General features: G+C 39.1%; 1 protein-coding gene across 2 annotated transcripts in view; it reads left to right on the top strand.

Moving 5' to 3' along the window:
- Positions 1-22,869, top strand: part of pcsk5b (proprotein convertase subtilisin/kexin type 5b) — a 95,962-nt gene extending 73,093 nt beyond the window's left edge. For both annotated transcript variants that reach the window (XM_008418533.2, XM_008418534.2), the window contains exons 21-37: positions 2,552-2,654; positions 4,333-4,469; positions 7,878-8,078; positions 9,012-9,080; positions 14,800-14,860; positions 14,946-15,091; positions 15,283-15,489; positions 15,640-15,723; positions 16,617-16,803; positions 16,908-17,122; positions 18,416-18,658; positions 18,810-19,043; positions 19,119-19,299; positions 19,375-19,592; positions 19,881-19,981; positions 20,585-20,789; positions 21,669-22,869. In XM_008418533.2, coding sequence (XP_008416755.1) covers positions 2,552-2,654; positions 4,333-4,469; positions 7,878-8,078; positions 9,012-9,080; positions 14,800-14,860; positions 14,946-15,091; positions 15,283-15,489; positions 15,640-15,723; positions 16,617-16,803; positions 16,908-17,122; positions 18,416-18,658; positions 18,810-19,043; positions 19,119-19,299; positions 19,375-19,592; positions 19,881-19,981; positions 20,585-20,789; positions 21,669-22,075 — 2,999 coding nt within the window. In that variant the 3' untranslated portion in view covers positions 22,076-22,869. The remainder of the gene's footprint in view (positions 1-2,551; positions 2,655-4,332; positions 4,470-7,877; positions 8,079-9,011; positions 9,081-14,799; positions 14,861-14,945; positions 15,092-15,282; positions 15,490-15,639; positions 15,724-16,616; positions 16,804-16,907; positions 17,123-18,415; positions 18,659-18,809; positions 19,044-19,118; positions 19,300-19,374; positions 19,593-19,880; positions 19,982-20,584; positions 20,790-21,668) is intronic.
- The last annotated feature ends 2,210 nt before the right edge of the window (positions 22,870-25,079 follow it).

Raw genomic sequence — 25,079 nt, 5'->3', positions numbered from 1 at the left:
TTCACCAAAAGCCGGAGAGCACAGACAAACCTCACCGCTGCGGAGAAGGATGTTCTCGCTTTCTACTCTTACACAAACATCCTGCTCCATCGTTATGCTTGAACCAGCGTTTGCCACCTTTGTTTAACAGCAAAGTGAGGGGAGACGATGTTTATGTGCCATTTCTTTTCTTTTTTCTTTTTTTGTAAGGTTAATGGATTTGTGAAAACTTCTAGTTCAACTGCCAGCAGTATAAGACAATTTATATGAATTTTCAGAAGTTTGTTCTCTTATTCTTGTCTTGGGGGACATTTTCAAACATTGTTTAGGTAGAATTATCGTGTAATAACTTACACGATAAGTTATAACAATTGTGGATGTGCAATTATGCCCTTTGTGGAATCATAATTGCATACCCACCCAGAGGGCCATGGTAATTGTGATAATGTTTTTGATGCGATGATTCATTGATTACTCTGCCAGTCGCAGAGGTTTCCGGCAAGCACAACTCAATTCCCTGCACTTCTGAAACCCACGCACGAGTTCAGCATTTTTAACCATGGAGTTATGAGCCTAAAGCTAAAACAAAGCTGGTCTCTAAGTGATGATGTTTTTGCTGCTTGGTTACAAAAATTAATATAAAGGTCATAACTTTCACATTTAAGTTTTTTTGTTTTTGTTTAGGTTCCTAACTTACAGCAGTATATTCCTTTTTATAGCAACATTGAAAAAATACATGAATGGCACAAAATAAAAAATGAGCGCAGAAGAGCTGTGAATTTAGATGAAAGTTGACTAAAAATGTCAGGTTTTGAATATCAAACTCAGTCGTTAATGTCAGGGGTAGAGTAGTGATAACAGAGTCTGAAACTGAAATTAAGAATTAAAAACTTTGCATTTAAAATTAAGGAGGAAGTAAGGAGAAATGTAGCGTAGGTATCTACTATACTGGCACCCTACGGTAGAACATTAAAGCACCAAGTGTGCCTGTCATTTACTAAGCTGTCATTTGTGACCTGATAGAATCCAAATAGAGGCAGGTTCTGATCCAATTCTGACTTCACATCAGTCACTTCTTCACCTAGGAAAGTAAAATTTACTGCAGAAATGTAGCACTTAAAACTTTATTTTGCGGGCACAGTTTGTCACCCAAATTTTGTAATTATGAAAAGAGGTAGTTTGCTAAACAACTTGTGATTTGATTCTACTAAGTCATTTAAATCTAATGCTGGACACGTAGTGTTTGGAAAGGATGTTAAGATTGATATACAACTGCTTTCTTCTTTTATTTGTCTCAAACATAGAGAAACAATGAGTGTTAAGACGTTCCAAAGAATCATTTTGAGTGAATATAAACTGGCAAAAAAAATCCCAATAGCATTTTTCCTTTATAGATTACCTTTGTAATAAAATGTATCGTTTCCTCCTTTATTGTGTCACCAATAAGTGGCCACACATCTTTTTGGCATTACCAAAAAGGTTTATATTTTTAATAAAGAAAAAAGTCAGTGTTTTATGACCAACAAAAGTCCATCTGTCACTGCAGACCCAGATAATTTACTAGCAATAGACGATAATCACTTCCTGTTTTTGAGAGATGTGTGACTGCAATATCTTTTTGTTGTCAAAGGGTCTTCTTAGAATTGCTTACTTAGGTCGATCACAGTTTATTTGTTTCAAACTTTCATTATTTTGAAGTTTGTACAACTCGAAATTGGGACGATATTAGTCCATTAAACTTTCCTCTGCAGTTTTAATTTGGACATTTCTGGGTGGTGTTTATTACTCCAACTGCTTTTGCTGCTGAAAGGTGGAAATGTCTCCAATCATGGGTAATAAACACAGAACCGTTAAACTCTAAAACTTTTAAATATCTATAGCGTCATAAAAAATGTAATTGGTTAGGAAGTTGTTTGAACTTTGTTCTTATAATGCAAATAATCTTTAATCAGTGAAATCTAAATTATCTGCATTTACCTCTGACTTCAAGCCTGGAATAACCAAACCCAAAATATCCAGGGCTTTACTGTGTTTTCTTTTGCTGCAGAAGTGAACAACATATCTGAGTGACTTTTTAAAAATATTTTTGCAGCAAGACACTGAAAGTCAGCAAGACGCTGAAAGTCTTGCTGACTTTGCGTGGTTTCTTCTGCCATCATCTGTTTGGGTCGCAGCATCGGCTAGTGACTTAAAAATGACTAAACAATGTGATAAAGAAGGCTGGTTCTATTTTGGATTATTGTGCGAAGAAGGATTCTTTGTAAAATGAAGAACATTATGGACAACCCTGAGCATCCTCTTCATCAGACCGCGACACGTCAGCAGTGTCTTCAGTCTGAGACTCCTCCAGATCTGCTGCGATACAGACTGCTACAGGCGATCCTTCCTGCCTCCATCTGTCAGCATCCACTACAATTCTTTGAAGGAACTTCAATAATATGAGTTACAGCAAATTTATTTCCCTTAAGAATCAACAGGATGATTTTAAATTGAACTGAAATGGGTTGAATGATTATTGTGTAGCGGGTTTATAATGAAGCTGTTTTATTTTTTTGTGGCTCTCTGTCTGCAGGGGAGTACATGAGTAAGCAGGGAATGTGCCATCTTTGTGACGCTTCCTGTCAGCAGTGCACGGGTCCGGAAAGCGAAGCCTGCACCGTCTGCCCAGATACAAGGTTAAAACCTTTCACAAGGAAACGTCACAGAGTGCATGTTTTCAGACTTTTTGTTGTTTCACACATTTGCTGTTTTCCCATATCAGTTTTAAAAGAGGTGATAGTAAGGCTAAATATGTTAAGATGATTATCAAAGTTAATAGTTTCTATGATTTGATCTTAACTATGAACCTCAGTGGATATAAAAAAAAATCTGCACACGTTAAAATGTCAAATTGTTGTAGTGTAAAACAGTGATGCCAAGAGAAATAATTGCAAAACATTTTTCACCTTTATTATAACCTTGAAACAGTACAACTCAACTAAAAAGATAAAACTTGCATCTTCTAGAGGGAGAAATCACAAGATTTAAATAATGTGGTTGCATAAATGTGCTGCTGAATTAAAACTTATGCTTTTCTGTTAGAATTTCACTCGCACTTTTTGGTACACGTTTATTATAAGATTCAGCTTTGTAGATGATTAAATATTGCATTTCCAACTCCAAAACAGGAAGCTAGCAGGACAAATTTTGAACAGGATAGTAGAAATCCACATCCAATGTTACTTTGTGTTGACAAACTTAGAAACCAAGTTACCGGTGCAGCACTTCACTAAACATCGAAGGTGTGGAGGCGAGGAGAAGCTAATTGTTTCTAAAAGGCTTATTAAAGTCCTCTGTTAAATTGCCAAAAGGGCACTCAAATGACTCTCTCGCCATTAGGATCAATTAAGAATCAAACCTGGCTCAGTGTGTTACCTCTGTACCATCCTTCCAGCTGAACATAATTATTGCAGCTTTATTTTGCAGGAAAGTTTGGTCAGGAAAGAGTAGAAAGATGCATGAAAATATAGAGCTAACTGAATATATTCCTACAATGATCTGGACTTTAATCTGGAACTGAGGCTTAAGTTTCAAGGAGACAATAACAAAAGCACACAGCCAAGAAAACAAAGGAATGGCCTCTCTGTCTCTCTCTCTCTCACACACACACACACACGCACACACACACACACACACACACACACACACACACACACACACACACACACACACACACAAAAGCTGTTTAAGTTCTTGGACTCAGCCAGCCAGAGTTTGGATCTGAACCCAGCGGAGCTTCTCCAGAGAGAGCTAAAATTCACTCAGGATTGATTCTGCCAAAAAGAAACAGAAAAACCTCCAAGACAAAGGTATGCCAAGCTTGTGGTATCTTTCCCAAGAAACCTCCAGGCTGCCAAACACTCTTCAGCCAAGTACAAAGAGAAGTTCTTCAATAATTATGTAAAGAGGCATATTCTATGTACAAAAAGTGTTACAAAACACTCTATTAAAACTACTTTTTGCGAGTCCCTTCGCACTGCTGTGTGTAAATTAATGAAGGAATAAAAAACGACTGGATCCATGCTGAGACAAACCTGAAGCAAAACAAAACGTGGAACATTTTCCATCTGCACTGTTCATTTAAAAAGATGTAAGCTAACACCGCTGAAGTGGTGCTGCAAACATCGCAATGCAATCCAACCACTGCACCGTGGTTCGAAAACAGAGTTGATGCTTTTATAAATCAGACGTGAATTCACAGATGGGTGGGTTCAGATTATGTGAAATTCTGCTCATTTCCAAGGATAAATCCAGCTTCTTAATGCACAGTGTGTTTATGCTTCAGCTGTAGCTCTGCTTCATACGTCCATGCAGGCTCTTTGAAGACGGCCGTTGTGTCATCGGCTGCCAGGAGGGGCGCTATGTCCTGGGGAAGCGGTGTCTTCCCTGTCATCACACCTGCAAGACGTGCACTGCTGATGGTCCAGATAGCTGCACCAGCTGTGACACAGGTATACGCTCCCACAGAGATGAATACATTCAAATTGTTCTGTTTTGTTTCCTTGTGATGAAAATAGAAAATATATATATATTTGCAGGTGCCAAAGTAAAAATATTTTCTTACCCCCCCCCCCCCCCCGATTATCTCTGCTAGTTGAACGTGTGTTAATTTAACAGGCTTGTAGCGGCACAGAAGTGTATTTACACTGGAAGCAGCGGTTTTTGGTGGTTTTTGTTTCCAAAGCTGCAGATACCGAGCCTGATGTTCTGTGTCACTGCTACAGCGGAGAACAGGAATATCAGCTGCAAGTAAAAATGAGTCCCCAGGTGTTTCTGTGTCACAAGCGAGCATTAGCACAGCTAGCTACAAACAGGAAGTTATAAAAGTATCACCCCTTCCTCTGTTTGAGTTAATTATTGATCTCTGAAATGTTTTAGAAATCATTGAGGAAGATGATTACTATAGTAATTATAGTTACTATAGTTAATTATAGTAACTCTATAGAGTAGGTGTATTGACTAGCAAGTGTTTCACAGGGTATTGATTTAGCTTTGGTATTTATTAGTTGCTAGGTGAAAATTTCTCAATGTGATTGTAGCCTGTGATTGTAGACTCTGAACATATGGAGTTGTGACTAAACCTCACAAAACATTTTCATACCACTTTCCCACTTGTGACCACAAACTTCAATGTATTTCATGGAGGTTTTGTGGGATATACCCAATACAAAGTAATACACAACTGGAAAGAAATGAAAAATAACACATTGTATTAAAGAGGCTTTACAGAAAAAAATAAAAAAAATCTTCAAAGTCTGACCCCCATCACTTTAAATACCCAAATACAAAACTGTTTCTTCTTGAAAATCAGGGAACACAGCAGACATGTCAGTAAGGGCTTTTGCACATCTGCAGAGTATTGATCAATCTATCGTCTGAAATGGAAAAGTTTGATGGAACTACAAGCCTAACCAAACCTATCAACACAAATTGACATGCTGCATTAGGAAATATAAAATCAGAGAGGAATCAGAGAAGCTCGTTGTGCTTGGGGAGCTGCGGAGGAAGCTTTTCTTCAGCAGGGATATGGAAGCTCTTAACGGGAAGACAGATCGGGAACTCCTGGATGAAAACCTCTGAGGCTTACGAAAGGCTTGAGAAATTCACCTTTCAGCAAGAAAATCACCCTAAGAACATCCAGAGCTGCAGCGAAATGGTTCGGCTCAAAGCATATTCACGCATTAGAATGGCCCAGATCTAAATAATGATGAGAGTACGTGAAAAATATAAAAGCTTGCATGATTTTCCACCACTTCCTATCTATCTACTACTCTACTTTGTTTTTCACCTAAGATTGCAATAACATCCACAGACGTTTGTAGATTTAACCTGAGAAAATGTGAAAAACTCAAGGGCTCTGAAATTGTTCTCAAGGCTCTGCAGCTCTGACTGCTGACTGGAGCTAATGTGCTTTTAGACCAAGCTAAGGCTCATTTGTGTCAGACATCCCCAATTAATCTTCTGAAAGTAAATGGATCTAATTAAGTTATAATGTTGCTGTTGATAGATGTGTTTTAGAAAGGGAGAATCAGTCTTTGTATGATCCACCCTGATGTCTTCGCTGCAACGGCGTCCATTTATCTTCTTCCTCGCTCCTCAATATGAAACCCACCCCGGTGTTAAGTGCTGTCATCCTCTGATTCTGAGCAGCTAATCCTCGCTCCTTTTTTCCCCTCATATTAATATAGATCTCAGAGGTCATTAACAGACTGCAGCTGAAGAAATATTAGTCTGATGGTGGCAGGAGCAACTGTGTTTATCACACTGTTGCAGACGGTATTATGGCTGTCAGAATGAGGGTGTTTACGCTGGGGAGATACTGTTACGCACCTACACACACTTTGAGGTACCAGATGTCCAAGAAAAGAATTAACACCAGATTTTCTCGTCACACACCCTTTCAATTAGCCGAAAAATTTGTCAGCCTATGTTTGAAAATGTGGTTCCGTTTAATTGCAAGTCTGTCTGAGGCTCAATGAGACATAACAATAACAGCAGGAACAGACCTTCTATCTGTCTCACCCGGCTTCTTTCTCAAAACAGCCTCTCTTATCTCAGAGACACACACGCACACACACGCATGCACACGAACACTCAAGGTATGAGCAAGATACGGAGGAGGTTTTCTGATACTGACCTGTGATAGTGATGCTTTAGATCCCTGCTGTCACTTTTAAATGAGGGAGCATGACGGTAAAAGAAACTGCAAAAAACTTTCTGGACATAAAATTGAAGTAACACATGTAAAGTTTATTCATTGTTTTTAACACAAGATTTAACTAGAAACTGCACTGTAAATATTTTGCTGTCTCCATGGAGTTTTCTTTAACGATTGCTATTTAGCAGCAAACATTTTCCTGTCTGCCCTACCTAAGTTCCCTACTGCTGTTGAAGAATAGAATAGAATATAATTGTCTTTTATTGACCCTCAGTGGGAAAACTCAGGTGTACCAGCAGCGAGGTAACAGTCAAATGGAAGCACACAAACAAACACACATGAAGATAACGATGTTATGGAGACTGTACCTATAAATTCAAATATACAACTTGAAAACTTCAGTTTTATGACAAATGGTCTGTGCAGATTCTAATGTTCCGATGGAAAAGGAGGATAATGTAAACAATGATGTTATTCTTCATGTTGGTTTGCCACAGGGCTCTGCAACCTGAGACACCAGAGCTGCAAGTGGCTCTTTGGGCCATCCACAATGTTGCCTATTAATGTTTATGAAAATAAATGTAGCAAATGCAAATTTTCCTCTTTTGTTATGTAATAATTGCGTTGAATTTCCAAAACATTCTTTGTGTGCGTGTGTGTGTGTGTGTGGGGGGGGGGTCTGTGGGCAACTAAGTATTTTTTTTTTTCTTCATCATTTTCCACAAATTTCAACATCCCACAGAAGTTTTGTTATTTTCTTAATAATTTTTTAAACCTGTAAAAATAGAAATAAAGCTGTGATGCTTTGAAACTTACAAGAAAGATTTTGTAGTTGATGTTTATATTTGTTTTTTTTTCCCCATAAAGTCATGTAACAATTGTGGTTCTGAGTAAATGTCATTGAAGGCAAAAATGGCCTATTTAGACCTCTGGTCTACAAAAAAAAACAACTATCCATATTTGTGGTTGTGGGGTAGCAAATTATGAAAATATTTAAGAGTAATGAAGATCTCTGTTTGACAGATGAGACTGCACATTCTTGAATGACGCTCCACATTTAAGACAGTGGCTTCCTAAAACCTAAATTACTCTTAAACCTCCGTCTGTGAGTCTGTGTCTGTCTGCATGCCTGTGTTTTGCATCAGCTTCTTCTTCCCATGGAAACCCTCATCTCTTTTTTTTATTTTTCGTTTCAACCCAGACAGGGTGGGTGTACCCAGGTACCTGTTTCAGAATCGGTGTCTGGAAGCCTGTCCTGAGGGCTTCTTCTCCTCTGCAAGGAAGTGTTGTGAGCCGTGTCCTGCAGAATGCGTCGTTTGTACTGCAGCAGACCGCTGCGTCCAGTGCAGCTCGGGATACAGACCCAGAAATGGCCAATGTGTCCAACTGGAGTGCAGCACAGGTTAGAGACGTGTAACGCTGACGCGTTTTCTTCTGCAACAAACATCTGCATATTAAGGCTAACTATGGCACAACTCTGAGAAATTTAGTCAGAAAAATAATGGCGATAATAATCAACATTACATCGTTGAATTAATCATTATCATTCAACAATGATGTCTCCTATTTTACCTGCTTAACAACGCAAAACAAAAAAGCAAAGCAACTTTTGGACTTCATTTCTGTCTACCTACCTCATATTTATTTATTTATTTATTTATTTTTAAATCTCTTAACGATGAACTCAGTGTTTGTTGTAGAGAAGTAGATTCTTCTCTCATTTTAAGTTTCACATCTGTGAAGCTCTCAGATGTTCCCAGCATGGTGTAAGTTATATGGTTAGAGAGTTCATGCCATCTTTCTATCATCTTTGATATTCAACAAAGGGAAAAATGTTGGAAGCACAGTTGCTGGCGTGCCTTAATCTAGTCCATCTACCAAGGCCCACATGGTGCAGACCTCCCCACCCCCTGCTGTTTTTTCTGATCTTAATCCTCATTTTTATCCTCTGAGAGATTGTGAAAGATGAACACCTCACAGTTTATATCAAAGCGTGAGATCAGCAGGGAATGGCAGTCGGGAGAACTGAGCGAAAGCTGGGACTTCTGCTTTGCACAGTATTTGAGATAAGGAACTGAGGTGGAGCTTTCTGCACCATAGGGTCTGAAATGAACATGGATTCCAGCAATGAGAGTTTGCATCACTACAGTAGATCTGCAACTATGTTGTCTTTAATTTTCATTCTCTTGTAACATTTTGATTCAGTCTATTTGATTTAGACAAAATTGAATGTTTGGAAAAAGTTAAAAGTCACAAAAGCGCTTTTCAAGAAACGAGAACTGAAATTTGTTTGGTATTTTATTCCTTATATCAGTTCTCTTGTATTTTCTGTCAGATGAGGCTTCAGACGATGATCAGCAGGACTGTCTTCCCTGTGATGAGGGCTGCAAGAAATGCAAGCGCAGTAAGTAGACTGCGTCTGTCTCTGTTTTTTTTTTTTTGTTTGTTTTTTTCCCTCTCATACGTCACCAACTTTAACAGATGTTGTTCATTTAGAACCAGGAAGAACCATAATGAAAGTGTGTATCCTCGGTAAAACATACTGCTACTTGATCAACCATCAGCAAAACTTTAAGCCACTGCAACTTGATGTTGTGATCCGCTGCTGTTCTCTAGATTTTACTCTGACTGCTCAGCATCATTGTGTAATTGACACAAAGAATGAAACTTGTATGAAGAAAAAAAAAGAGATTGCAAACAACGATTTGCACAAACCCACCAATTGTGGTGTACTTGAGGGCAAAGTAAGTTTTATTAAAAGTCAGGGCTTCCAGTTAGTATTTAGTGCCATGTATCCCCCCTTTTGAATTTTTCACATTTTGTTATCTTACAACCACAAACTTCTAAGCCTTTCATGGGATTTGTTTTATTCGTTTAAAAAATTACAACTTCAAGCGTATCGCTGCTATCTGTCCACACATCTGCAGCCTGGATTTCTTTTGCTAATTTGTTTTGCAAAACAGCTCAAGCTCAGACAGATTAGATGGAGAGAAACTAGAAACAGAAGTTTCCAAGTCTTGCCACAGATTCCCAATTGAATTTAGGCCTGGAGTTAAAAATAAAAGCCATTCCGACACATGGTTATGCTGTAACCAAACCTGTATGTTTATGGACCCAAGCCCAAATCTTTTGGCCTGTTTGAGCTCCATCTATTTAAAGCAGTTTTGCTCCTGCTGAAGATGGGAAGGGCATGTTCAGATTGAGCTGCAGCCTTTATGTTGATGACAAATTTTTTATTTTTGTCTCATCTAACCAGAGAACCTTCGTCTATATGCTTGCCTCTTACTTGTGGCAAGTTTGAAACATGGTTTCGTATGTTCTTAATTTTCAGCAGTAATGTTTTTCCTGCTCCTCCAAATGTGTGGAGTGAAATGTAATAGTAATATATAGTAGTTGTCCTGCTGTCATTTTTTAATCATGGATAATGAAAGAATTTGTTGTGCTTTAAGTTTACTTTGCAAGACTGTGAGTTGCATTTATAAACAATGTGACTGATTTCTGTTCCTCACACTTACTTTGAAATACAACTTGTTCTCAAAGTGAGTTCAGGTTTGAGATTGCATGGATGTTGGGCAGTTCGTAGTCAGGGTGACAAAGTCGGTTGATGTTTCATCCTGACGCTCTGTTAGTTACACTCTAACTCTAATGCCATGTTAGATATACAGTCTGCAATGCCACAGAAAGACAAACCTTCTTCCTCTTGGAGATGATTATCACATGCAGCTGAAAGTTGTTATTGTGAAGTGAACTCGTCTGAGGCAGAGATGGGCTGTTATTATGTCATTATGAGTTTCGTCTGGAATATTGCTTCAGTCTGGCTGCCTGCTTGCTACCCATCACCTCCCTGCGCTGAACGTATCAGTCAGCAGAGGAGGGATTTAAGATGATCGGCGCTTCTGCTAAACATGATGCTACAGGGTAAAAGTTAGGGCACCGGGATAGAGATGTTGGTAAAATGCTTGTTAATGTTGAAGGTCCTGTGTGTGGAAAGACATTTTTATCCTTTTTTTTTTTGTTGTTTTTTTTTAGGTTGTAAGCCAAACTTAGACTTGATACTGCAATATTAGTCATATTTTTCCATATTTTGCAATGTTACAATCTCAAATGTGAATGTATTTAATTGTGGTTTTGTCTTTTAGACCTACACATGATTGTGAAGTAGAAGGAAAATGATTGTTTCTTAAATAAAAACATAAAAGTTTTGTAGTTTTGACTCAGTCCTACAGAGTCAACACCTCAGAACTACATGCAGCTGCCATTTCAGACCTTTGCTGTGTCTCCACTAGCTTTGAACATTCAGAGATGGACATTTTTGCTGTTTAATTTTTACAAAATAGTTCAAGCTCAGTCAGATTTCATTTTATGTAGGGGTAGATTGACCCTGCAGCAATTTGTTTTAAAGAAATAATTTTGTCTTCCATTTCACAGCTTTGCAAAACTTTGTGTTTGTCCATCCAAGTTAAATATAAGACATTGAAGTTTATTGTTTAATAAATATTTTTTTTTAAATTCAGATTTTTATCTCTTAAAAATCACGGAGATGTTGTGGAATAATTGCATCTGCGGTGGTTTAGGCTTCACGTTAGACCTGTAAGGGTTAATGTTGAAGTAATAACATCTGTGGGTCAGTTTGTTATACAAGACTTTCTTTTGTATCTATCATAGCTCCTTTAATCCTCCAAACATACTAATCATTCTTTCCAAACCACATGCTAGAGGTTTGGAAATCTTCTAGAAACACAATGTTTTCATGATTTTCTGGTGCTGAGTGTACTTCCAGGATCATCTCTGGGGTCACTTTCCTGTCTTATTCAAAGGATAAAGTATCTTATCTTGGTTTTCTCCTCCTCAGCACATGTCTGCTTGATTAAAAAAAAAAATGTTTCTAAGCATTACTGCTGATGCATCTCTTTTCGTCTAGTCTGATGTCAAAACAGAAGATAAATCTGAAACTTGGACCTCCCTCTGTGAGCATATTGTGCAGCTCAAGTATGCAGAGGAAGATTTTGGGGATCTTGGACAAAAATAATTTCTATGCGGCTTCTAGTCTTTTTTTTTTCTAGGATGTGAATTCCTGTATCTAAGGAACAATGGCGGCCGCTAAAAGAACAGATAGATGCGTAAAGGAAGTGGCCTTCAAATTTCTAAGACTCGAAAAGAGAATATTTTCTTGTTTGGACCAAAGTGCGAGAGATCCATCTTTACCATCACTGTTAAAAGACAAAGGGAGGGAGTATCTCCTGGAAGACGCCCTCCAGCAGAGCTGCACGGACTTGCAGATTGAATGCCAAGTAGAAGTGAAGGCAACATGTGGAGACCCAGCACCTTTACTGAGTCGCTCCGATAAGGCTCTTTATAGTCTGCATTCTCCAAGTCAGGTCCTTATATTCATTCCTTCCTTTTTTAACGCCGGTATTGTTGGATATTTTTGCGCAGCCAGCTCGGTGCTCACTTTGACTCACTTTTCACCACATTTTTCATTTATCCCCTTTCTTTCCCTGACAGTCGCAGAATGCCAGATCAGCCAGCTGAAGTGATAAGTTTAGGCACCGCATTCATCAGTCATCTCCCTAGATTGCACTGCCTTTCACTTTTAATCGAACTGAAGCACCTTAAAGTGTGATTGTGTGCGCTCACATCACACATGCCTCTTAATTGCTGACATGATGTGCAGCTTTTCAATGCACTTAGGGGCAGAAAAAAAAAAGTAAATGTGAGTGCTTGCACATTCCACAAGTCAATACCTCAGGATGTGTACGGCAGCTGAAATCCTCCCCTCCTCCTGCTTTGCACCGTTAATATTTATGCAGGCGCTATTTTCTCCCTCTCATAGACACAGCCTGAAGGCACGATTTCCGGCTCCTCACCCGAGTATTTCTCCTATACCGCCGTCCCCTCCTGCCTCCCCCTTCTCCCAGTCTTTCTATCCCTGTATGAGTAATTGCTTTCACAGGTTGTGGCTTGTTGACGGCATTGAAGTGCAAACTGGTGCAGTGTTAAGTTGAGGGTGCTGGAAGGAGACAGAAAGAGGAATGGGATGTGGGGGTCGCGGAGGGGTTTTCTTGAGAGGATTAATGCCCCAAGGGAAGATCTGCAGGAGTGTCTTTTTAAGCCATCCTTTACCTCCTCTCCCTGCCTGTCTGATCCTTTATTTCTTTTTCTTTTACCCACACTGCTCACTCTCTCCGTCCTTGAAGATGTTGTGACATTGTTGCATCCGGAGGTGACAGTCAGGGTCCTCCAGAGTTACCAGCTGAATGGTTTTGATAGACAGCTCAGATTAATTAGTTTGAGGGGGGAAAATGACCTCACTCTCTGATCTTTGTAGAAAAGCAACCTCTCACGAACTCACTTGAAATGATTATTGGGGTCTGCTATAATGTTCCAGTTTGTTTGTATTATCCCTGGAAATACAAACCAGGGTGTTAACAAAATTGTGGCAATATTTGAATTTAACCTTTAATCCATCCATCCATTTTCTTTACACCCTTGTCCCTTAGTGGGGTCGGGAGGGTTGCTGGTGCCTATCTCCAGCTAACATTCCAGGCGAGAGGCGGGGTTCACCCTGGACAGGTCGCCAGTCTGTTGCCCTGCAACAGACTGGCGACCTTTAATCCATCCATTTTCTTTACACCCTTGTCCCTTAGTGGGGTCGGGAGAGAGGGCAATTAACCTGACAGTCATGTTTTTGGACTGTGGGAGGAAACCGGAGTACCCGGAGAAAACCCACGCATGCACAGGGAGAACATGCAAACTCCATGCTGAAAGACTGAGGCCGGGAATCGAACCCAGAACCTTCTTGCTGCAAGGCAACAGCTCTCTCAACTACGCCACTGCGCGTAGTTTATGCTACAACCTTTAATGTTGTAGCATAATCTCACCCTGGTCATTTTTTTAATCCAGCCTTTAATTTGAGCATTCATTTTAAGCTGGGTGAAATCCCTCTTTAACTTTATTTATTTATTTTGAAGGCTTAATTAAAATCGATTCAGTTAATTTTTATTAAAGCACCAACACTTTACAAGATCAGCAAATCAAACCTATTTAAAAACATCTAGAATCAGTTCAATCCAAACACACACACAGATGCAAAAATGTTTGATTTATTATTATTATTACAATAATCACACTCAGGCGATGACGGAATAAAGCAGATCTATGTATCGTACTCTACGGTAACCTGATGCGTGAGATTAGAGTGCCACCTGCTGGTGTTAACAGAAACTGCTTGTTGAACAGCGTTCTTCAACCTCTTCAGTCTTTTTGATCAATTTCACATCTGAATTTGTCTCCAATCAGAAAACAGATTAAAATTAGTTTATTTTGTTCTTATGTAAAGATGGAAGGGCAGAAGATAAGAATGATCCCAGTATAACGATTTTGTGTTCGTCTTCCTTCATATCAAATTAACATTACCATTAATTACAATAGGATTTTTCTTATTTCAAACATGCCATTGTTTTACTGTTTAAGTCCATCAAAAGTAAAAATAAATAAATAAATAAAAATTCACCAAAGACATGAGAAATAATTTAATTAAAAAGAATGCAAGATGTATATATTTTTTTATTTTCATGGTAAAGAGTTTTTACTAAAAATAGTTTTTCCCTATTTTTGTACCAACTTTTTGGCTGCCTGATGATGTTGTAACTTCTAATGTGTGTTTCTCTCAGCAGTTTTGCTCAAAATAATTTCGTAGCTGTACCAGGAATCTGAAACCCAATAAAACTAATTATAAGACAGTTTCGGGATTAAATCAATAGTTAAACGATTTCTGTTTTAAAAGGATTTTTGTAAGAACTTGATGACTAAACTTTTGAGTTTACTGCCACTGGTCTGCTGCGTTTACCCTCAGCTATTGTTAAGTCATATTATTGGTGCTACTGTCACATCTTTTACAAAGCTGAATAAACTTTGATTTAAAGCTTTACTGCTGCTACATTTTAGAGTCGTTCACTCATTCACTTATTGGATGAAATGAGACAGGAAAATTATCATTTTCTGCTCTCTCTAAAAAAAATGAAGATTGTTTGATTTCACTCCATTGTTGGTCAAAGTTGCATAAGACGGGCTGAGAGGACGCCGACTGCAAATCTGTTATTACAATTTCTCGTAATTTCCAGATGATTCGGGAGATCAGAAACAGAAAACCGCCTGCCTGGAATGTGAAGACGGATACTATCTGTGAGTATCTTCGGATCGCTGCTTCATCACCGTCGTCCAGCTCCAAGCTCTCACACCGACGCTGAACGTCCTGTGCTGGCTGCAGGTTTGGCGCTGACTGCCATCAGTCCTGTCCGGATCGGACCTTCGAAGTGAAGGAGACCATGACATGTTCTTCATGTGAAGACCCAGTCTGCAGCGTCTGTGACCAGTCCCAGTGCTACTTGTGTGAAGATGGATTCTACGTCTCTGGTAACATCAGAAAAACACGTATTTCAGTCCTCCAGTTGTATTTCGTTGTTACTTTTAATTGATTATTTTTATTCATTTCAAGTGTTTTAGTCACCAGCTGTTGAAGGAATTTCAACCCTAAATGTTGTACTTAGAGAAGCAAAATGTATCTTATGTGGTGCAGATAAATGTATGTTCACTTGTGCGTACAGATGGAGAGTGTGTGGATCACTGCCAGGAAGGATTCTTTGTGCATAAGGAAAGTCAGGAATGTGAACCTTGTCACAAAGACTGTCGCTCCTGTGGAGGGCCCAGATCTGACGACTGCGACTCCTGCGAAGACGGCTTCACTCTGAAAGATGGGCAGTGTCTCGACGGGAAGCAGCTCGCTACTTGTCCCGAGAGACAGTTCAAAAACAGTGCGTCAGATTGTTAATATTTCCTCGTTATAATTAATAATATTCAAAATCCAGTCACTTTGAAATATGAAACTGCTATTAGCTTTGTTCTTCAAACCAAAACAAACTTGGAAATGATTACTCTGCTTTCTGTTCTCTGTTTGCAATCAGGTCAAGGCAAATGTGAACTGTGTCACTCCTCCTGTAAGAACTGCTTTGCTGCAGGGAAGGAAAACTGCAGCAGCTGCAACTCTGGTAAACCAACCGGACACGCTTTTTCTATTCATCAAAAACCTTGTTAGGACTGAGCAACATGGCTTAAGAATAAAATCTTATTTCTTTTTCTTTTATGCAAAATCTGATTTCTGATTTTCTTGCTTTCTTTTCTTGAAAAGAAATTATAAATTACAGAAATGTTTTCAAATAAGGGCTTTTACTTCAGCCATTCCTTCTGTCTGCAGCCTGGCCTCTAATCAAAGTCCAAATAAGTAGAAGCTGCCAAATGAGAACAAAGGCCCTCAGTGGGCTTACATCACCTGGAACAACAGAAGCCAAGAAGAGAATTGGTGAAAAAAATTAAATAAATTCCAGATTTTTCAAAAATGTAAACTTTAAAAATTGAAAGTACCTTCCAAATGAAGGAAAACATCCTGGGATGTTCAGGAACCGCCGGGCCTGCAGCTCCTCATCCTCTCTGTAGTCCCACTTCCCTTCTTGGGAAAGGTTTTATGGTCAAACCACACAAAGATTGAGTTATTTGACCACTCTTATGAGAAGTCCCTATGGAGTCAAGTAAAAGCTTTTAAACGAAGCCCTGTGGTGGCAGCATCATTCCATCTGGTTTGCTGCATTGCAGTGCAGATGACTGAGTCGTGTGTATTTCCTTAGCATCACGTTGGACGATTAGATGGAAGGTAGAAACGTGGACATAGCGCTGTAACCCAACGGGAAAACACACACAATCATCTGAACTGATTTTGGAAAGGACAAAGCAAGCAAACATTTAAGCTTTTTAGTGAACTTTATACATATCTATAATACAGTAGGTTTTTAGTGTATTTTCCAATGTTTCTCTTACAAACATGCTGGTGTATCAATATCCTCTTTTGTCTGATTGACATAATTTGTGTTTTTTTCTTTGCCTTTAGAGCACTTTTTGACTCTGAATCACACTTGCGTGTCTCGTTGTCCATCTGGGACATTTGGCAACAAGACATCTGGACAGTGTGATCCCTGCCTGAGCGAGTGTGTCGTGTGTCAGGAAGCCCAAGCCTGTCAGCGATGTCGTACAGGACTTTATCTGCAAAATGGAACCTGCGTGGTGGAGTGTCAGAGGTGCCCTCCCTGTCATCCCCGTTTTTACTACTTGCACAAATCACACGGCGTGTAGCTGCTAGCAGTCACTCAGACGTTTGGGCCTTTCTCTGCCTCGTCCTCAGAGGGTTCCCACAGGGTGAAGAATGCCACCAATGTGCCCCGGAGTGTGGATCGTGCAAAGAGCGTCCTTCCAACTGTTTGAGCTGTGTGGGAGGCTTTCTGTTGCTGGACAACTCCTGCTTGTCCTCCTGTCCAGAGGGCTACTATGACAACAGCAAAGAGTGCCTGCGCTGCCCACAGCACTGTAGCGAGTGCAGTCAGGATGGCCTCTGCAAGGGTAAGCAGGAATGGAGGATGTGGTGAAAAGGATTACAGACATGCTGATTTGAAAGGGATTTACTTTAGAGCTGAAAAGAGGAAGCTTATAGAAAGGAGGTGAAAGAGAAAAAAAACAGGAAATTTAGATACTTCTCTGTCTGCTTTCTCAACAGCAGAGAATCTAAATTGAGAAAACACAAACACAGCTAAATGAAAACATGAAGTAGGAACAACAGAAGGACAATGCTGCTTTTTATTAGTTTCCAAGTTCTGCTGACGCTTACAGCGAAGAGAAAATTGCATTTTCAATGGATTATTTAAGATTGTGTTTGAAGTAATAAAAAAATGAATTGGGGGGGACAGAAAACTTTATATTTTAATATAACATGAAACAAATGGAGGAGAATCAAAAAATTCTGTTTCTGACAAATCTTTATAAAAACAAACGGCAAAATAAAAACAATAAAAATAAAAACAAAATTAACTTTTTTTAAAATGATTTTTGTCTACATGGGAATAAGTGCATCATTTTAAAAACAAATGACTGATTGTATTAAAAACTTTAAAGATTGATATTTTTTCATTTCTCTGTTTTATTTTGTATATAAAAAACAAGTTCACTTTTTGTATCAAATTAGAATGTATGACATGTAATTTAAATCTGTTTAGATTGGATTGATTTTATATTACTCCATAGAAATTGAAAGTAAAATGATAACATGGCCAAAGTGACTGGAACAGAATATTAAGTTGTAAATCTCACAGGCATTGATGGTGTTACTTTATAAGATTTAAGTTATTTTACAAATATTTGCCTTATATTTTAGATATTTTTTAGATAATTTTTGCTATTTCTTTATAATTACATAAAATTGAATAATTGTAATTAATTAATTGAATTACACTGTTCCAACAAAGACCACAACAATTTTGGGTCAATGTGGTCAGAATTTGATAAAACCAAAAAAAAAAAGTTGTTTGCTTTGTAACGTAGACTATTATTAAAAGTTGATGTAATTACATTAGCTAACTCTTTTTTTTTTTTCATTACATAGATATATATTAAAAAAAAAATTCTGATGTGACCTGATCTGACCCTTCAAAGAAAGATGATGAGGGATTTAAAGCAGGCTAAAAAAATATTGGTAACTGTGTTGTTTTTGGTAAATCATGATAATTCGTTTTGCTAAACTAAATGAGTGAACTGGAAAAATAAATTTAAAATGTCTTTAATAAACCACCTGAACATTACTGTCCCATGTTTCATTACACCAACTTGTGCTTATTGCATGATTTATCTTCTCTGTTTCAGAATGTGCAGATTCTTACGTCCTCTACGAGGCTGAGTGTGTGGACGAGTGTCCCAAAGGTTACTTCAACAATGAGCAGGAGCAAGAGTGCATGCAGTGTCATGCCGACTGCGCTTCATGTGACGGACCTGACGAGAGAGACTGCAACGTGTGTCGCAACCCTAAAGCGGTACGATACGATGGAGAATGTCTGGCCAGGTGTCCAAGCAACACCTACCACGATGAGAACAACAATGAATGCAAAGGTAGGGAAGGTGGAGACTTATCCCATGATAAAAGTAATAATATATAAAAAAAGCTAAAATTATAGTTTTCCCCTCCACAAAGTTTCCCATGAGTTTTCTTGGATACAGTCGACTCCTTCTGGAAGGTCCTAATGGCTTCTTCTTCCTGCAGCTTGTGACAAGTCGTGTCTGACCTGCTCAGGCCATGAACCCACCAACTGCCTCAGCTGTGACGCCAACAGACGCGTGGATGAGAGCAGACGCTGTGTGTGGAACAGTCAGTGCTCCATGGACTCATACGTGGACCTGAACGGTGATTGCCAGCGGTGCCACACACAGTGCCACCGCTGTGACGGTCCAGGCAAAGACCACTGCCTCAGCTGCAACGAGCCACACCTCCTGCTGAGTGAGTCGCCGTTGTGTCTGTCTGGATGCATTCGGCGTAGGAAACTTTTAACATCTCTGTGGCTGCGCCCTTTAGACGCCACCTGTGTGAAGAAGTGTCCGGTGGGCTATTACGTCGAGGACAAAGTTGATCCTGCGTGTGAACGGTGCCACCCCAGCTGCGAGTCCTGCTTTGGTCATCACAGTCAACACTGCAAAACCTGCAAACCAGGATTTTTCAAACAGGCCAGCAGCTGTGTTGAAACCTGCTCTGAGAGGTTAGAAGACATTTAAAAAAGCCCTTTTCTGATCGCCGTAATGTACTCTAAATGCTAATCCTCCTTCAATTTCAGCCACTTTGGCAACAAGACCACCATGCTTTGTGAGCGATGTGACCCCTCCTGCAGCCAGTGTGTGGGCAGTGGCAACACACACTGTCTGAACTGCAGGGAGGGCTATGTGTACATGAGGCCGTGGGGTCAATGCCTGAAGAGGTGCCCTCCAGGGTATTACAAAGATATCTGGTCCACAGACTGTCACAAGTGTCACCCCACCTGCAAGACATGCAATGGTAAAGAAAAGCTGCTGTGGCTTTCTGATGCTCTGTGGTTTTCATCTCTTCTTCCTGTATTTCCAGGGCGTGGTGAGAGATAAACCATAGACACATCGGTATTTGCTGAAATTATATCTCTGTAGAGATGACTGGTTTTAGATGAAACATCTTCATCAGGCCTCTGTTTAAACTGAGAATGGATGCTGAAACAGTTATAAGATTTTGATAAGATGTGCTTATTTATTTTTTTAAATTACGGTTCATGTGTCAGATATTGTGCTCCATGTAATTTCTCTGTTCCTCCAGATGAGGGCGCTTTGTCCTGTCTGTCCTGTTATGACGGCTTCACCTTTGAGGGCGGATTCTGTGACAACCCCTGTTTCATAGGCTCCTACCCGACCGCTAAGGTAACAGAAAAAACACACAACACTAACAAACAAAATTACAAGCAGTTAAGAGATTTGACTCAATTCAATAAATGAATGAAATGTGAACGAAAACAGGAGCAAGTTTCATAAGAAGATAATTATCCTCTCTGCGCTGTAGAGAGCATGTCACATGTCCGCTGTAGATCTCTCTAGAGTTATCATGTGCCTTCTGCCTGCTTCTCTGATTAATCAATCGAGTTTATTTGTTTGGAACATTTCAGTTCGAAGCACTTTAGATTTAATCATCTCTTGTCTCAGTCTCTCGTTTTAAGTGGACGGCCATGTCTTGGTATGCCTGTAATGGTCTACATCCCTATGTTTATGCTCAGATTAAATAACAAACACTCTGAATAATGAGCTGTCTTCAGAAGAGAGTTGGTAGTGCCCCGTTTTACTAATGCAATAATTTAACAAACCAGAAACAACCCTTGTTTAACTTTTGGCTTTAGCAGCTGCAATAATAAATAATATGTCACAGTTACGTAATAATTGTACTTAATATTACGCTTGTGAAATTATTAGGAAATAAATCTAAAAGCAAAACAAAAGCTACAGATGTGGGCTAATGTTTTTCCCCTTCAGGATTTGAAGCATGATGACCCACACTGCAGACGTTGTGACCAATCGTGTGAGGGCTGCTGGGGCCCCAGCATGTGGCAGTGCACCCTCTGCCACCCGAGCCACATCCTGGCCGACGACGGCCGCTGCTTGAGCTGCTGTGGAAAGAAGACGCCACGCGACGATCAACCAATACCCAGAGAGTGCTGCGACTGCGAGGCATCATACAGTAAACAAGAACACACTGCATCAACCATCAGACCTCTATGATCATCTCATCAATGGAAATGTCTTCCCTGGATTTGTGAATAGAAAAATTTTTAATCATAAACTAGATTTTTTTGAGTGGAAATCATGTTGCACCTTTAACATGATTTCCACTTGCGGTGCTTTTTACAACTTACTGTATTCATTTAAATAGTTTTTCCAAGAGAGTGTTTTAGGTTTTACTTCACAACAAAACAGCCGTTTACAATGCCAATAAGTAATTCTTGCAGCAATTTACTTTTTTCACCAGAAACCTGATACTTTCCGACAAAGCTGAGAGGTTTTACTTGACAGAAACCTGAATCTTTCTGTTAAGACACAACAGAAAGTTTGTTGTCTACAAGAACAGAGAGGTGCTATTCTCTCTGCTGCTGCTTAAGCCATTAATTACAAGGTTTAAGCAGTAAAGATGTGTAGTGACGTAGTAAATCACGCTTCTTTGGCAATCCGAATGACAAATCTGGGCGTGGCTGATGCTAGAATGCCGTTTTGCATCTAGTGTAACATTTGGCAGAGTATACCTGTTTCCAAGAATTGGGTGCAGTCACTTAGTTCCAGTGAAAGTAGATCCTAATCCACACACATGACATTTTGGGGAGCTATGTAGTCCCAAATTTGTGCAAACAGTTTGAGGATGTCACCTTCTTGTTCCAGCATGATCATAAACATATGGGACAGTTGACATGAAATAATCTGTCTGGCCTGCAGAGAGTTCTGTCCTCAACCCAACAGAACATTTGTTGTCCAAATGTGATCAAACATCATTATTTTCTGTCATTGCTAATAAAATATGCATTATCTAATGTAATCTCACAAATATGTGTCTTCTCTGTTTTTTCAGTGCGGTGTATCCTCGGTGTCAACTTTGTCATGAGTTCAGCTGAGGATTTAGAGAGCAGGGCCAGGTTCAATGTCATGGCCTGCGTCATGAGTATCGTTTTTCTGGGCGGAGGGATCTTTGTTTTGCTCTCCGTCCGCTCCAAGTGGTTCACCGTCAAGATCAAAACCAAAGATGGGGGGTATCAGAAACTGAACACAAACGATGATAGTCCACCGCAGCCCACCACCTCCTCGTTCGGGGAATACAGCGACAGACTCACGGAGTGTGAGAACGATGAGGAGTATGACGACGAGGACATCGTGTACATGAGTAAAGACGGAACGGTGTATCGGAAATTTAAGCACGGCCTTCTGGATGATGACGATGTTGAGCTGGAATATGACGATGAGAGCTACTCATACAGATGAAGCAAAGACATTAAAAAATAACTGCGCAAAAATGCTCTTCACACCTATTTTTGGTACCATTTTACAATAAGACAGCCTTTAATTATTAACAAGTAATAACATTTTATTAGTGATGCTATGAACACTATAAACCATTAATAAAGAATTATTGTGTATTATTTTAAAAAATGACAGACATTAAAGGTGGAAAGTGCCTGGCTAAATAATTATTCTGATTCTATGAGAAGTCTAATTTATAACAGCTTATTAATATTTGTGAAGCTTTAACAGCCTAATTAATGACACATTTAAATAATTATTTGTGAGGGCAGTCTTATTTTAAAATGGTAGATTTTGCTTATGACCATGTTTGTGAATGTTTCTTGTTAAATAAGTGCTTAAATCAATACGTCAATGTAATTAAGTCAAATGATTTTTCTCTGTGATCGTAACTAAGATTATTAGCATATTTTATGGTTGAAGCAGGGTAATATCTTTTTATTTCTTGAAAAATGACTAAAGCTATAATTTTTGTCTTTAAAATTCAGGAATCTCTTCCACATGTTTCCTGTCATGTTTGTATTTTTAAGTCTTTTTGCTTACATGTGGTCCCTATAAATCTGGGACTCCATTTTAAAGTTTCAGGTTGTGACTAGCTAGTGTGACAGTGGAGAGAAGGTGGGATTCACTCATCTGTCAGACTTGTTTACTGTGATAACAGCAAGCTGGATGTAAACGGTGATGGCTGCTCCATGGTAACAGAAACTAAGTTGTATCTAACAGTCATAACTAATAAAATATGTTGGTTTTTCCCATTTCCTCTTTTTTTTCTAACAAAAACATTAGCATTAAGGTTTTAGATTTATTTAATAAGGAATGCAAATTTCTTCTGTGGATTTTTATCTTATGCAATTGATCAAATTTTCTCAACAAGAAGACTGGGTCCAGGAGAGCCCTCTTGTGCTGTGGGGACACACCTGGCGGGATTCACCCTGGATTTATTCATAACAGGATTTCAGCTGTTTGGAGCTTGCGGATACCTGCTTATCGACACATTTTTGACAGACTTGGCCGAACTAGCGAACGCTCAGACTGTTGGTGTGAACAGAGATGCAAGTTGGATGCGAGTCTTGCTGAACTCGCATCGCCAGCTTGAGGACTCTGAAACTCACTGGAATCGATCTTGGAGAAGTTGCTAGTTTCGGCTCAGTGGAAACACCAAACTAATTTGGATAATTGGGAACTGAGATGTAGGAGAAACTTTAAGGAAGATTGGAATTTATAATCAACCCAGCCTAAGACTTTATGTATCTGAATTGGCTTTCCCCGTGTGGCCTTGGAAGGGTTGCATATTTCCAATCTCCTTGAAGATATGTAAACATAACACTCCTTCCCACCTCACCCCCTCCTGTCATCCATGCAGCTGTGGAGCTGAGCGCTCCCAAGGTCATTCCTTGATAACATCTTATCGGACTTTTGCCCGGAGGCTGAGCAACGTGGTTTCATGGCCCTGTGACGTCACTTCCTTCACCCATGTCTTTGTTTTGCCCTTTGTTTTGTCTGAATGTTGCCATGCGCCCTAATGTGTCCTTTCCTTTTTATTTTATTTTGTTAGAAACTGTGGAGTACTTACTTTTAATCCAGAAAAGGAATTGGACCAGAGACTCTAGTTTATTAGTTTATTAGTCACTCTTTAGCTTATTTTTTAGAAACTGTAGACTATTTAGATCAATATTAGATTAATTTTTAGATTATTATGCAGACTCCAGAACAAAAACATTTAGTTTTTATTATTACTTAGAAACTGTGGAGTACTTATCACTTTTACTAATTTACGGCATACTTAGAAAGTCCAGAGAATACTTGTGCAGCAACCCAGAAGTCCAGAGGATACTTACTTACTTACTTACTTACACTTATTTATCAACCCAGAACAGGGATTAGAACAAACTTAGTTCCTTTTAATTCCTGCAAAGCATTTTGTAATGCCTTGTTGCTGAAAATGTGCTATATAAATAAAATTTACCTTTACCTTATCCATACAGGGTCCAATGTAAACATACACTGCAACTAATTTGGGTAAATGTGCCTTAGCAAGTTGCCCAGAAGTCATACGCTTTTTGTAGTCACCAACATGCTGCTGGTTCCCCCACAAAATTATAAATATTCGGTCCTTCTGATGCATGTTGAGCCCTAGGTGAACCTTTGGGGTTAGCTTTTGTACAAATATCCCTGTTTTTATTAGATTTATTGCTTCTCAAATTAATGTGAATTTTTTTCAATGTTAGTCTCAGCTGTAAAGAAGCGTCATGTAATGCAATGGTTCTTCTTTGTAAGACACAAAGCTCACAGTGTTGCCTCAGTGGGGTTCTCCTCGCACCTCTGATATTTACACGCTTATTTATCAGGCGGTGCACAAATAAATGTTCAAAAGTCCCATTAACTATATTAAAACTTCAACTTGGAGTTAACCACTAATCCTCACTGTTCACAACATTTTCTGCTGACATTATGACATACAGTGTTATTTTCCAGCTCAGGACTCCGATTGCTTGGTAGTTTTACACACAGTAAATCAGGAAACATGTTCAAGTAGAATATAAGAAACTGCATCTCATTAACTAGTTAGATTAAGTTGCGTTATATAAGTGTGTGTCAATAAGTCATAAATAGCTTCTTAAATGTCTTTGTGAATATCATTTGAGATACCAGACACCTCCCTGCAGGGTCAAACTGCATGTCAACTGTTTTAAATTATGAATAAATGCTTAGAAGATTACAGAGACTTCTTGTTTGGTTGGATGTTTTAAGAAAAGTCAAATCCAGAGCTCAGTAAAGAAATGTATTTTGTTGTGAATAAAGTTTTTTTTTTTCTCTCCGTCTAATATTTTACACATATTTAAATATTCAGTAATAAGACAGGAGATGAGGAGAGAAAGAATGGAGGACGGTTCTATAAAAGACTGAGTACATGTGATGTGGTTTCCTTACTATACCAGTTGCCCCAGTTGAAAGCTGTTGGGCA

The sequence above is a fragment of the Poecilia reticulata genome, linkage group LG9 (assembly GCF_000633615.1).
Source record: "Poecilia reticulata strain Guanapo linkage group LG9, Guppy_female_1.0+MT, whole genome shotgun sequence".
Lineage (NCBI taxonomy): Eukaryota > Metazoa > Chordata > Actinopteri > Cyprinodontiformes > Poeciliidae > Poecilia > Poecilia reticulata.
Note: the sequence above shows the minus strand (reverse complement) of the source record. Positions and strands in the feature narration are given on the sequence as shown.